At 57.5% G+C, this 13768-nt stretch overlaps 2 protein-coding genes across 2 annotated transcripts; one reads left to right on the top strand and one right to left on the bottom strand.

Moving 5' to 3' along the window:
• Window positions 1-1193: 1193 nt before the first annotated feature.
• Window positions 1194-8002, top strand: LOC119110626 (phosphatidylinositol glycan anchor biosynthesis class U protein-like). Its single transcript, XM_037234526.1, has 8 exons — window positions 1194-1227; window positions 1767-1888; window positions 2110-2309; window positions 2898-3099; window positions 3907-4123; window positions 4732-4869; window positions 5371-5644; window positions 7704-8002. The coding sequence occupies exons 2-8, from the start codon at window positions 1768-1770 to the stop codon at window positions 7812-7814; spliced, it is 1263 nt and encodes a 420-aa protein (XP_037090421.1). The 5' UTR covers window positions 1194-1227; window position 1767; the 3' UTR covers window positions 7815-8002.
• On the bottom strand, window positions 7966-13651 carry LOC119110627 (putative methylmalonyl-CoA mutase, mitochondrial). The gene is made up of 9 exons (XM_037234528.1): window positions 13525-13651; window positions 12855-13031; window positions 12058-12110; window positions 11523-11659; window positions 10819-11024; window positions 10417-10569; window positions 9765-9911; window positions 9145-9361; window positions 7966-8393 (listed from the first exon to the last, which is right to left on the bottom strand). The coding sequence occupies exons 1-9, from the start codon at window positions 13642-13644 to the stop codon at window positions 8317-8319; spliced, it is 1287 nt and encodes a 428-aa protein (XP_037090423.1). The 5' UTR covers window positions 13645-13651; the 3' UTR covers window positions 7966-8316.
• Window positions 13652-13768: the final 117 nt, after the last annotated feature.

Here is a 13768-nt window from a genome sequence, read left to right as displayed (position 1 = left end):
GGTGCACATTGATACACTGTCAGGGATTCAACTGAATGAAAGGGACGCCTTCGCCGGACAAGAGTGCTGCAGTGTCAACTGATAACCCAAGAGCAACGGCATCGAATGGACAGGTTAACACTTCTCATGCGTGTTTATACGTGTTTCCCCCGACTTCCTTATTACGGCCATTACGCTATGGGGTAGCCGGTCGCATTTAGTAATGCATGTTCAGGAACTCATATGTGATAGAGTTACATGCTGGACGACAAGTTTCCAACAAGGATTATTTTCCCACATGGTATGCACACGTTGCACCCGCATCACTCGACAATGAGTATATTTAATTGGCCGCCGAAACTTTGCCGCCTCGGTCAGCCCGAGTTGTAGTGCCAGCGTCTAGCCCTACAACAGTGGGCTAGGAGCAGACGCTGCAACTCGGGCTGAGGATGGGATGCATACCAGCTGACTCACTTGCAACACTTGAATTGTCGAGAGGAGGCAGAATAATCGGTGCATGTTCGCGGAGCCCAATTGTCGTTATGTGCGCTTGCTTTGGCCGCTCGTCGTAATGCTATTGTTTATTTTTTCATGACCTTGTACTTATACTTGCATTCACGAAGTCCGCTACGGCGCTTTTTTTACAGAAAATGTCTTGCCTTTGGGGCATGTTTCAAAAATATACTCTTGTAAAACCTCAACACCATGTATGTATAAGAATGACACATACCGCCGCGTGATATGCCATGCAGTCCATATACGTTCTTTGTGTTTGGACGGTTATACTTTGCTCGAACCTGACGGGGGCTAAGTCTCATGCACCCTCCCCGTGTTGGCTGCGCCACTGCGCTTAGGCGCTCCCCCCCCCCCCCCCCCCCCCCCCCCGCCTGCCCCCTTTCCCCGGCGATCGCAGCCCTTCACCGGGTGATATTGCAATTCATCTGTCCAAATATTGCGATGTCCGGAAAATTTAGATGCTTGGATGACTAAGCTATTCGAATGAATATTTTCCAGAATACTCAAATCATGCTCATGTTAGTATGGATTGCACGGGGTGACATATTTCCACGCCCTTCATGATACTAAGCAGTACTTTAGTGGTTGTGTGGGTTTTGGGAAATATCACGGAACATGGCGAATCTTTTTCATTTCCGACGCCCGGCATCGGGCATTAGCGTCACTTCAAAGTGCTGCTGGTGTGGAAAGTTCCGTGCGGGGTTGGTTGCTGCGGTGCGTTTATTGACACAGGTGCGTGTTGTTTTCGGTTTGAGGTTTTTACTAGACTGGCCTCTAATAATATCAACCAGGCTTATGCTGATATGTTCTTTGTTTTTGTTTTCCTTGAACGTATCGGTAATGTTTAGGGGCGTGACACCAAAAGTGAAGCTGGGGTATCCATGTAAGGTTTGTCTTTCTTCCGGCCCTGATTCCGGGTTAAGGGGTAACTGTTTTCTATGTTTTTCCTGTTTCTGTGTCCACGCCTTGCCGCTATGCTGATAGACTTAGCAAAGATCACGTATTGTGATTAAAGCCTTCAATGTAGTTTTTGTGAACAGATCGCAGCTTGAATATCAACTGTGAAGGATATCACTTGGCTCGCCAAAACATTAGCTCATTGTGAGATAACTTATGTACTTGTAGGGCCTATATGCACAAGGTAATGTGGAAGTTGTCTTAATGCTGTTGTTCACATGTGACAAGTAGTTGATAGATGCAATTTAATGACTCAGGTCATGATAGGTTGTGGTTGGTGCAGCATTCTATTAATATGCACACATGGCTTTCAGGATGCATCTGCTTCTCTTCATTGGAGGAGCCTTGTTAAGGCTCTACTTGATGAGCAATTCTTTCTTCAAGAACTTATGTGATGGAACTATATTTTCAACTCCACTGACATCTTGGAGCCGAGGTAATACATTGTAATTTTCATTCTTCGGTTACATCAAAAACTTCCTAAACATAGGTAATCATGCAAGGTAGTTTATATCCAAGTGCTATGCATGTGATATGTTATCTCTGAAGCTTAGGATCATGACTGATCTGATGTTATGATGGTTCAGATGTTTTATCTACCTTGCATTTCATTATACTTTCTCATGATAAATACTTACTATAACCTCTGGTTTTCAGTGACTGAGGGATACTTCCTAATGCAGCAGGGGATATCACCATATGAGGGCGATATGGTCCATGAGTCTCCCCTGACATTGATCCTGTACAGCTTCCTCATAAAATACTGTGAAGCCTGGATTCCTATCATCTTCATTCTGGTAGACATCTGTACTGCACACATACTAATGCTGACTGCTCAAGCTTTCATCAAGAAGCAGGTATGGAAATGTGAGACAGCACTGAGTCATGTTTTGGTTTGTCACATAATGTTCCTGATTCTGATCTGGCAATCACCTGGTATGTAGCAGATCACTGCCAGCTGGTCAGTCAAACCATCTATGAGTATAGGAGGTGATGAATGATTTAAAACGTTTTTTTTAACCTGCAGCTACTAGCACAAAGCTTTGTGATATTTGGAGGGCTGCTGTTCTGGCATGCTGAGTAATATTTAAAATTTCTATCCTATTTTAATGAATTGGTTCTTAAAGTTTTGTGTACTAATTTCAGTTTCAGGGTATATCCCAAGCATTGCTTACTGTCTCTATCCTAAGTCACCTAAGCTGCTATCCTATCCTATCACCTAAGCTGCATTATCCAGTTCATTGGATAATGTTCCCTGTGCCCTTGTGCCAGGCAGGACTGCAGAGGGTTTTGCTTTCAGCATAATCCCGTGGCATTATCATCTTGGGCATGTTTGCACCTCCATTGGTCCATTTCCAGCTTACCTGGCCATATTTGTCGAGCCAAACAGTGCATGGTCATCTCATCATCATCTTCTTTGCCAAGTGTGCCTTGCTCTGCTGCAGCTGCTGGAGCAGAAGGCGCGGCCGCCACCGGCCAGTGGCGCGGCGCCCCTGCCGGTGACGGAGGAGCAGCTGCAGCCAACGGCGCGTCTCGTGGCGGCTGTGTACCTGTTCAACCCGTGCACGGCTGTCAGCTGCGCGGCGCTCAGCACGGCCGGCCTGCACCAGCTGCCATTGGCGCTTGTGTTCTACACGGCCGTCACAGGTCAGGAATGCCCTACAACTGTCACAGCCTCAGGGCAGTCACGCACGGCCAACACAGGCCAAACATCCAGCTGTCGCAGAGGAGCCGTGGCTGTCACGGGCCTGTGGCATGTCAGTCACCACGTGATGGTGGAACACTGTCTTGGATTCGTTCAACCCATCATGGGTGGGGCACGTCACAGGTCAGCCACACTGCTAGGATTGACCCGTGGCAGCTTCGGGCCAGTCGCACACGGCCATCACTTATCAGACGCATCGGTCACGGGCGAGACAGGGTCCTCACAGTTCTGACATGGTCGTCACAGCGCTATGTAAGCTACGTGCGGTCCTCACGGACCTGGCACATACCTGGCAGGCCAGCCACGCCCGTGTCACGGGTCGGTCACGCCCGCGTCACAGGTCGGTCACGCCTGTGTCACGGTTCATTCACGCCGGCGACCGGTCACGCACAGACACTCATCATTGATGCATGGCAGTGTGCCTGCAGATAGAAGAATTCGCAATTTTACTACCTGGGCAGTGGGTGGACACACATTCCCCGGTGGACCGAACGGCAGAGCTGAATATCCGCAACTTGGTGTACGGTGTCTGAGGTGTAAAACACCGCAGCGCATTTGCTTGTGTGGTTATAAATTTGCCACATGCCAAACCCGAATGAGCCGTGCATCCGTGAGCTGTGCACACACACCTGTTGCAGTTTCCACGACAGTTTCTCCGGTTCGATCACTTTCACCGGTTCGGACTGACGCGGCCTGCGCGGCCGGCCGCGGCGAGCGCTGACGAAGGCGGGTGCGCGCGACGTCCGCAGGGCGGTGGCCGGCGTGCGTGGCCTGTCTGGGCGTCAGCTGCTACCTGGACCTGTACCCGGCGGTGCTGCTGGTGCCGCTGCTGGCGCTGGCCGCCGACGCCGGCCGCAGCCGTCTGCTGACGGCGCTGGGCTGCGCGGCCGTCACCGGCGCCCTGCTGCTGCTCTCGGCTCACGGCCTCGGCGGCTGGAGCTTCCTGCGCGCCACATACGGCTTCATGTGCGTGTGCGGACGGGGACGGGCGAGGATGCTGACCTGTATGCCAGGTGACCGGGGCACGGAGGCGGCTGCTCGATGGGCTTCGGACTGGGGTGCTGACCTGTATGCGAAGTGACGGGGCACGGAGGCGCCCGCCCGGTGGGTGTGACAGCAAGGGGATGGGGACTCGGCAGACGCCCTGCGTGACGGTGACTGGTCTTTTTTAATTGGATGGGGTGGCTCCTGTATTCTTCCCCGTGATCATATGTTCTAGTGGCTTTCAGCACCTCTCAGTGTCATTTGACTAACCATACCGCCGCGTAACATGCGTTTGACATGCATGTAATCAGACTTTGAAACACTTATGTGACACTAAGTGAAGTTTGTCTCATTGCGTCCAGGTTGCAGTCAAGAGGCGAATATCGTGTTCTATAATGCACGCTAATTCCAAGGCAGAAGAATACTAAAATCCACTGTTTTTAAACCGGTTGTGCCGCAGCCTGGTGTGCCACCGGCCACGGCCGCTGCCCCCCTCCCCCCCACCCCCGCTCCTGTTTCCGGTCCGGAGCGGAGTGCGCCGCGGGAAGGGCGTCGCGTGTGACGGTGACGGCAAACGCGGTCGGTTTCAGGCTGTGGACGTGGGACCTGTCCCCGAACGTCGGCCTCTTCTGGTACTTCTTCACGGAGATGTTTCAGCACTTCGAGTCACTGTTCATCGCTACTTTCCAAATCAACGCCTTCATCTACGCCGTTCCGCTCACTCTCCGGTACGCGACCGGGCTGGCGCGTCCATCGGTCCGGAACGTCACAGCCTGGTGTGCTGTCTGTGTATGCGCCGACTTAGGGTGTGATGCTGTTAGAGGTGAATCAGAAATGTCTGCAGTTAGTATCCGCGTTGTCACAGTTAACCATAAGGCAGGGCTGCCTGTAGCGCCGTCTGATATTGGCAACAGTGTCATGTCAGGTGGACTCCTGCTTGGCAGTGTCTGGTGTCTGCTGGAGTTGGCCGCCCCTGGGCCCTTGCAGTCCCCGGTGTCTGCTGGGGTGTGCTGCTCCTGGGTCCTTGCAGTCTCCAGTGTCTGCTGGAGCGGGCCGCTCCTGGCGCCTCGCAGTCTCCAGTATCTGCTGAGGCGGGCCGCTCCTGGGCCCCCGCAGTCCCCGGTGTCTGCTGAGGCGGGTCACTCCTGCCCCTGTTTTGACGCCGCGCTCCGTGACCGGGTGTTGCGGGTGTGTTTTCCCTGCGGATGACGACGTTGTCTCGACTCCAGATTCCGTGACCGGCCCGTGCTGGTGATGTTCGCGCTGCTGGTGCTGATGGTGATCTTCAAGTCATACCCGAGCGTGGCTGAGGCCGGCCTGTATCTGGCGCTGCTGCCGCTCTGGCGGCCGCTGGCGCCATATGCCCGCTACGCCTTCCCCGTCAGCTGCTTCTACCTGTCGGTGACTGTGCTGGCGCCCGTCATGTGGACCCTCTGGATCCATGCCGGCTCGGCCAACGCCAACTTCTTCTTCGCCGTCACGCTCGCCTACAACGCCGCCCAGGTGAGAGGCGCCGGCGCGGGCGCTAGCCTCCCTGGCTGGCCGGTCGCCTCGCCGGCGACCCGCGGCGCCGGGTCGGGCTGCCGCCGTCGCCGCTGCGGTCTTGACCGGGCGGGCCGGGCTGCGGTGATGAGGACCTCGGTCTTTCCCGCGGCCAGCACCAGACTCTCCCTAGCCGTGCGTTCACCGGGACGGAGAGGCTGTCACGTACACCGAATGGTCGCCTCAGGGCAGTGTACGGTTTTATTCTGTCAAGACCAAGGTTCATGAGACTGAAGAAAACTGAGACAGGTTGAACTGTGTATCATACGTTTTAAACTATCCCGGCATGAATTAAGAGCAACTGTGGTTAGGAGGAACCCTCACCACGGTCCTTCGCGTCAAACCATGGGAACCACCGCCATACATGGCAGACATGTGCGCTCGAAACTCTTGATGGATCTTAGACAACACATAAAGTTGATCTAATCGGAATTCTAAAAAGCTTTTAACCTTGGGTCAACCTTGAAAGGTATAAAAGTAGAGACGTTGAGCATGGGTCCGGCATCGATTTTCACAGCGATCAACGTTCTGTTGGGGACAGCTACCAGCAAGCAGAGTCAGAACTTCCGGTTGCATTTTTTTGGGCCGAGTCGATTCGTTCCGTAATTGACGATCGCTCTTCCGCGCTGTAGTAATTGTGTTCCCCGTAGAGTCTCCAAAGCATTGTTAACAGCAGTGGCGTGTTTGTAGCGGAGCGCGCGGCACTGAGTTGACGAAACGATCGCGTGAGCGGTGACACCACCATCAGCCAACGATTTATGGGAAAGGCACCTCTAAAGAACCCATAATTCGCCGACATAACTGCCAAAAGCTCCTACGCTGAACATTTACAGGCTAGAGCGTCATGCCGCCAATCCGGTGAAACAGCAGTCAGCCCCGACACCCGCGCTTTTGTGCGGTCCAGGGACAGGATATCACAATGGGGAGGACGAAAATCTTCACGCTGTGAGCGGACCCCCAACCCCAGGACGTCAGTGGTCTGTGTGTCAGAGGCGGACATGGAACACGCTGTGAGCGGACCCCCAACCCCAGGACGTCAGTGGTCTGTGTGTCAGAGGCGGACATGGAACACGCTGTGAGCGGACCCCAACCCCAGGACATCAGTGGTCTGTGTGTCAGAGGCGGACATGGAACACGCTGTGGATAGACCTCGACCCCTGGACGTCAGCGGCATGTGCGTCAGAGACAGACAAAGAACATGCTGTAGACGGACCCCTGACCTTTGGACGTCAGTGGGGCGTGCGTCGGGCACGCTATGAAGACGCGGAGAGACCAATGGGCATGATATATAATGAGCCAATGTCCAACTTGGCTGAAAAACAAACTATGTACAGCAAGTCGTTTGTTTACCTAACAGCGCCTGGCAACGGCCGGCACGTGTTAACGGTCCTGCGTGCCTGGGAAATGGGCAACTTCTGATGACATGCAGATGACGTGATCGATGATGGCGCCCTTGACCAAACAGCGTGCTAGTAATAGTGGTATCGATTAACGCCAGAATGCGCCCATGCAGCGCCCATGCAGCGCCCATGCGTTTCCCCGAGCCGAGTCGCTGGCGCTTTCTGCCCTTTACACATACCCGGTTTTGCCGCATTTTTCATAGCGTGTCTGGCGCACCTCCCAGCGATGATACAGTTTGGTACCTCGGTGGGCAGCATTTGCTTACGAAGGGGCCTAGGCTGGGACAGCCAGGTGGCAAGCGCTCGGCAGTCCAACTCGTCCTTTTGTTGGCATATAACCACACGGGTGGGGGGCCTGCACCGCGGCCTTTCCACTTGTCGCGCAAGTTTAATGACAGGGGAGGGGAACATGTGTCGCGGCCTTTACACTTGTTGGGCACGTTTAAGAAAGCCTGAGACGATGCGTGAGATACGCACGTCGTGTTTATCATTAATGACCCGAGTTTCCTATCAGTACGACTGGATATTTCCAGCCGGTGCATCCCTCACCGCAGAAGATCGCCCGCCCCCGCGTCACAGCGCCAGCCCGGCCGCCACCCACCCGCCGCCTCCTGCCGCAGATCTTCCTGGTGACGGACCTGCTGTTCGCCCAGCTGAAGCGAGACCACGCGCTGCGTCACGGCTCCAACACCGAGGTGGACGGAAAGCCGGCCAAGCTCGTGTTGTGCTGAGTCGCCTCCGCCAGCGGTCGCGACCTCTCGGTGATCGGCCGGGTACCCCGCTGTCTCAGTCAGCACGAGCGGGCGGGCGGCCGCCGCCCCGCCGGTCATCCTCAGTGAGTCATTCGCCATACTCCCCACCCGTCTGCGTAAACAGCGTGCATTTAATGTACTGTCGTGTAATATACTGTCATATGTACGACACGACTCTCCGGGCGCTGCTTTCCAGGGCAGCTCCATATTGCACTAGCTCTCCTTCCGTCACGGCCCGGTGACTCAGACAGGGCCGCTACCCAGACCCGCCCGCTGCTGCGGCCCGGGAACACTCGGCCCGGGCCGGCGACGCTTCCTCTCGAGACGAGGCGAATACGAGGCGATCCAGCCGGCCGGCGGCTCCGTCACACACCGCTCTGTCATATACCGCCCTCACAGGCGGCTGGGGCGGCTGGCTCTCCGCGTGGCTCGCGGCGGCGGCCGGTCAGTGGCCGACACCGCGCGTGTCGGCGCCGGCGCCTCAGGCCGTCTGTCGCTCTCGGATGTTCTTGGAGATCATCGACAGCACCTCCAGCGCGGCCACCGGGATTTTGGTGCCTGAAACGAGCGAACACGCCGGGCTAGGATGAGACAGGGCAGAAGGGAAACGGCACAACACGCTATCGGTGAATGTCATATTGTTACTACGCGTTGTAGACCGTTTTGTTGGAGATATTTCGGAGGCATATTTTGCACGAGTGTCCAGGTGATCAGCTTCCGCTCAGTGAAGCGAGTAGTGAAGACACCGGTTTCGACATCCCACAAGAGGACTTCTGGCTTAACGGGCGATGTTTGCTTGCAACCGGACCGCATGGTGTCGCGTGACGGTGTCACGCGGCCTCCTCTGGTCGACCAGGACTCTTGCCCAGTCCAAGTGACCGTCCAAGAAGCCACATTAAACTGGCTTTGGGGTGCGTGAATTCGCACACTTTCAGCACAGTAGACCATGCCCGATGCTTTATCAAGTGAGCAATCATTATGGACAGGGGTAAAGAGCAACACGAGCAGGTGCACGTGGGCGATACGGTATGGACAGGATGCGGAATATACACGCACAAAGAGAGGACATTTGACATGCACGCATCAGATGGCAGGCAACATTGTATCCGGGGGCACACGTTTGCTTTGAAAAAAGTTTTTCAATACAAAATTATTTACCCCGCCTCTTGAAATGCGGTCACACTATCAAGGGCAGTTCCAAACAGCCCGAGCTGTCGTGCTCCTGACCGCTTCAAGCCAGACCGGGTTCGTAACAGAGCGCGCGACACGCGTCCGCGCTGGCAGCAGCCGTCGCGCCCGCCCCGCTCACCCGGCCCGAAGACGGCGGCCGCGCCGCAGTCGTACAGCATCTGGTAGTCCTGCGGCGGGATGACGCCGCCCACGATCACGAGCGCGTCGCCGCGGCCGGCGGCGCGCAGCGCGCGCACCAGCGCCGGCACCAGCGTGCGGTGGCCGGCGGCCAGTGTCGACACGCCCACCACGTGCACGTCCGCGTCCACCGCCTGCTGCGCTACCTCCTCCGGCGTCTGGCGGGCGCACGCCACGGCGGCGTTAGAGGGCGCCCACCGCTGTCGACCGGCCGCAGCGGCAGGCGCCAGGCGGCCCGCATGGCGTACACACACGTGACCCACGCACGTCGGGCGCCGAGATGACTGTGAACGATACCGCTGGATTGAGCGGCTGGCCAGCGAATGGCCCAGTTGACACGGCGCTAATGTTTTTCGCGCAATAGTGGGGATTTCTCGTCGCTAACGTATGAGTGTCCATTGTGCCCCTTCTGACCAACTAAACCTCATGAAAAAACTTATTTCAAACACGGCGAAAACTCCTCCCTGCATTAATAAACCTACGCCGCCGGGTAGGCCGAGTGTCCAGCAGAACCCGCCGCGGCGGGCCGCCGTCAGCCGAGAGGGCTTCCAGCGCCATTACCTGGAAGAGCGGGCCGACGTCCACGTCAAAGCCCAGGTCGGCGAAGCCGGTGGCAATGACCTTGGCGCCGCGGTCGTGACCGTCCTGGCCCATCTTGGCCACGAGGATGCGCGGCCGGCGGCCCTCCTCCTCGGCAAACTCCGCCACCTGGCGGCGGTCGGGCGGTGTCACGGAGCGGCGGCAGGAGAGGGGGTCTCCGGCGCACCTGGTCATACCATCCGTGGGACTGGTGCACTCCCCGTCCCTGCAGGATGCGTGGACACTCGGCTTACACGAGCCGTCGGCGCAGGTAATCCCTGGGGCGGAAAGCAGAGAAGGTATTGTCACTGCGGGCACTGCCCCACCGCGAGAAGGGTATGCTGAGAGACCGGGGATTGCAAGAAGGGTCATCACAAGACGACTGCCGCCGACGCAAGTGGGGACATGCTAGGGTCCGGTGTTCGCTGGGCTTGCATTATAGAACGGCCGGCTCGCCGGCGTGCCGCCCGGCTCGGCTTGGACAATGAGCTGGCCGGTGGCGGCGCCTCCAGCTGCGGCATACCATCGGCTGGGAAATGGGCAACTTCTGATGGCATGTAGATGACGTGATCGGATCGGCTGAGCTCGGCGGTGCCGGCTCAGGCGCCGCCATCGCCGACGCTCTGCACCTCACCTTCTGCATGACACGCTGCAAGTCCTCTGTGTCGGCGTACTCGGACTTGTACGCGCCCGAGACAAACTTGTCAGTAGCCACGTGCCGACCGAACACCTCCTCCATGGCCTGCGTGATCTCGCCGACAGTGGCGCGCGCCCGCGCTGCTGCCACCTGCCGACCGCATCCAAAACTCAGGTTACAACACCCGCTGCTAGTACAGCCTTTCGACGGCATAGCCCCATGTCCTTGTGACTGTCCCCCCCCCCCATTCCCCCCTCTCACGATATCTCCCTCCGTAGACGCCGATTAATAAGAGACCCCGCGTTTAACAAAACATGATTTACACAAAGACAAATATTGTAACAGCTTATAATAGCCGGTCCCCAGCGGCCGCCAGTCCGGGGCCGAACCGCCACTCACAGCCGCCTTCAGCAGGTTGCCCTCGCCGGAGCGCGCCGTCTCTGTGAGCTCGTGCAGGGCGCGCCGCACGGCCTCCGCGTCTCGCTCGGCCCGCAGCCGCTCCAGCTTGGCGCACTGCAGCCGGTACACCTGCTCGTTGTCAATCATCAGCACGTCTAGCGGCTCCTCCTTCTCCAGCCGGTACTTGTTGACGCCGACGATTGTCTCTGTCGGTCGGCGGCGCGTCGTCAGCTGGCTGTAGTTAGCCGTCAGCTGGCTCCGGCAGTCGTCAGCTCGGCTGTGTTAGCCCGTCAGCTGGCTCCAGCAGCTGTTAGCTGGCTTCGGTAGCCGTCAGCTGGCTCCGGTAGCCGTCAGCTGGCTCCGGCAGCGCTGTCCGCTTCCTCCAAGCGTGACCAAACAGCATGCTAAGCGCCCTCATCTGACTTTGCGCGTCGTGTTTATCATAAATGGGCGAGAAATGTCCGCTTAAGTCGATCTGCTTTTGGCGCAAATTCCTCCGATCCGTTGGTGATGTAACTCGAAGGACAAATTCAGCAAGGAAGTAATCCATCAACTTCCAGGGTGACAGTGACAAGTTCCCAGCATGAAAATCAATAGGAAATATGTCACGTGACACCAGACCAACAGAACTACACGGAGAAGACCGGAATCCCAGAGTTTTTGCCAGCGAGCGCGAGCCCGGCAGGCGCCGCCGGCGGACCGACCTTTGCCGGAGTCGATGGCGGCCTGTTTGCGGGCGGCGCACTCCTCGATTTTGAGCTTGGGCCAGCCGGAAGCGACGGCCTCGGCCATGCCGCCCATCTCCTCCACCTGGTCAAGACTCCCGCCCGGCGCGGCACATCTCGGCCGTCAGCGCCTCCATGGCGTACGAGCCCGCCCACGGGTCAATGACCTGCCGCACAAGGGGCAGAGGTTAGCGCCCCAGATCAGCCCACACATCTCGGCCGTCAGCGCCTCCATGGCGTACGAGCCCGCCCACGGGCAATGACACCGCCTCACATGAGGGCAGAGGTTAGCGCCCCAGATCAGCCCACACACATCTCGGCCGTCAGCGCCTACATGGCGTCCGAGCCCGCCCGCGGTCAATAACCTGCCGCACATGGGGGCAGAGGTTAGCGCCCCAGATCAGCCCACACACATCTCGGCCGTCAGCGCCCCCATGGCGTACGAGCCCGCCCACGGGTCAATGACCTGCCGCACATGGGGGCAGAGGTTAGCGCCCCAGATCAGCCCACACACATCTCGGCCGTCAGCGCCCCCATGGCGTACGAGCCCGCCCACGGGTCAATGACCTGCCGCACACGGGGGCATAGGTTAACCGCCCAAGTCATCCCCGACAACGGATGCGCGGCTTTATACACGTGTCTGTATGTGACTTATGTGCCTTGTGTGCATGCGTGTATTCGTCCATGGGTGAGAAGATAAGGCAGCAAGATGTAAGTGACATCAACAGGAAGCTAATGGAGCGGCGGCAGATAGATAAAATATAATATATACATATATATATATATATATATATATATATATATATATATATAACATATAATATATTAGATAACATATAAATAAAATATAATAATAGATAGATAAAACAGTTCTATCGTAGTGAAGTAGCGTGTTTGACAAAGCCCGGTGAAAGCTGAACGGATTAATACATCGACAGCGGAGCCCATCCAGAGGAACGCCACGGTGGCGGGAGGCTTCTCGGGTTTCAAGGGCCGGAGGCTACCCTGGTCTCAAGGTCCGGAGGCCACCCTGGCGGCAAGAACACAACGGCAGGACTCGCCTGACCGGAGGGATGCAAGCAGCAAGGCTCCCTGATCTGGGGGATGTAGCGGCTAGGTTCCATGACCTAAGGGAGTCAGTGATAGAACCCTCTTGATCCTGGATCCTGGGGATGCAGCGACAGGGCTCCCCCGACCTGGGGAACGCAGCAGCGGGGCCTCACTGACCTGAGGGGCTCAATGGCAGGGCTCTCCTGACCCAGCGGCAGGCCTCCCTGACCCTGGGAATGCGGGCGGCAGGGCTCCCCTGACCTGGGGGATGCCCGTCTCCTCCTGCAGGATGATCTGCGTGTTGCGGGCGATGCGGGCCGAGAAGACGGACGGCAGCGCCAGCGCCTCGTCGAACGAATTGGTGTGCAGCGACTGCGTGCCGCCGAACACGGCCGCCATCGCCTCCACCGTCGTGCGGATGATGTTGTTGTACGGGTCCTGGAGGCGGGGGCAGCGGCGTCACGACGCTGCGGTAGCGGCAGCCAGGCCGGGCGGCCCGCCCGACACGTGAGGCGGCCGGCCCTCCGGACGCCGGCCCACTCCACGACGGCCGCGCCCAAGGGTGACGGCAGGCTGCCGCTCGTCACCTTCCGATCAGCACTGCGATACACCGCACATCAGGTATGGCGTGGCAACGACTACCGGTCGGGTCAGAAACAGACTGCGTGGCCATACCAAAGGACAAGTGGTGGGTGGGGAAAGTTCTAACGGAGACCGCGGCCTTTTGCAACGCAAAACGTCGCCAGACGCACATCAAGTTCGAACTCCGCGTGCCACCATGCTTTTGGAAGCTGATCACCCTGGAAGAAACACATTTATTTCTCCAGTGAGAGCTCATTCACGCGCAGCCGTTCGGTGGCTGGTTACGGTCCAGCGAGGACAGACCCCTGGCCGGCTGTGAAGGGGCCGCCGCCGCCGCCGCCTTCCTGACCTGCTCCGTCAGGGACCAGCCGGACGTCTGCGAGTGCGTCCGCAACATCATCGACTTGTCGTTCTTAGGGCTGAACTTCTCCTTCATAAGTGTGGCCCAGAGCCGGCGCGCTGCGCGCATCTTGGCTATTTCCTGCGGCCGGTCACGACGCACGGTGAGGTCATGAGCGTGGTGTCTCCGTTACAATGTGACACTGCATGTCTGCGTCTTATTCTATGCACATTGGAACAAGCTGCAGCACCTT

Source organism: Pollicipes pollicipes, unplaced genomic scaffold (assembly GCF_011947565.3).
Source record: "Pollicipes pollicipes isolate AB1234 unplaced genomic scaffold, Ppol_2.1 Scaffold_7231;HRSCAF=8579_pilon_pilon_pilon, whole genome shotgun sequence".
NCBI lineage: Eukaryota > Metazoa > Arthropoda > Thecostraca > Pollicipedomorpha > Pollicipedidae > Pollicipes > Pollicipes pollicipes.
The sequence above is the reverse complement of the archived record's forward strand: the minus strand, read 5'-3'. Positions and strand labels throughout refer to the sequence as shown.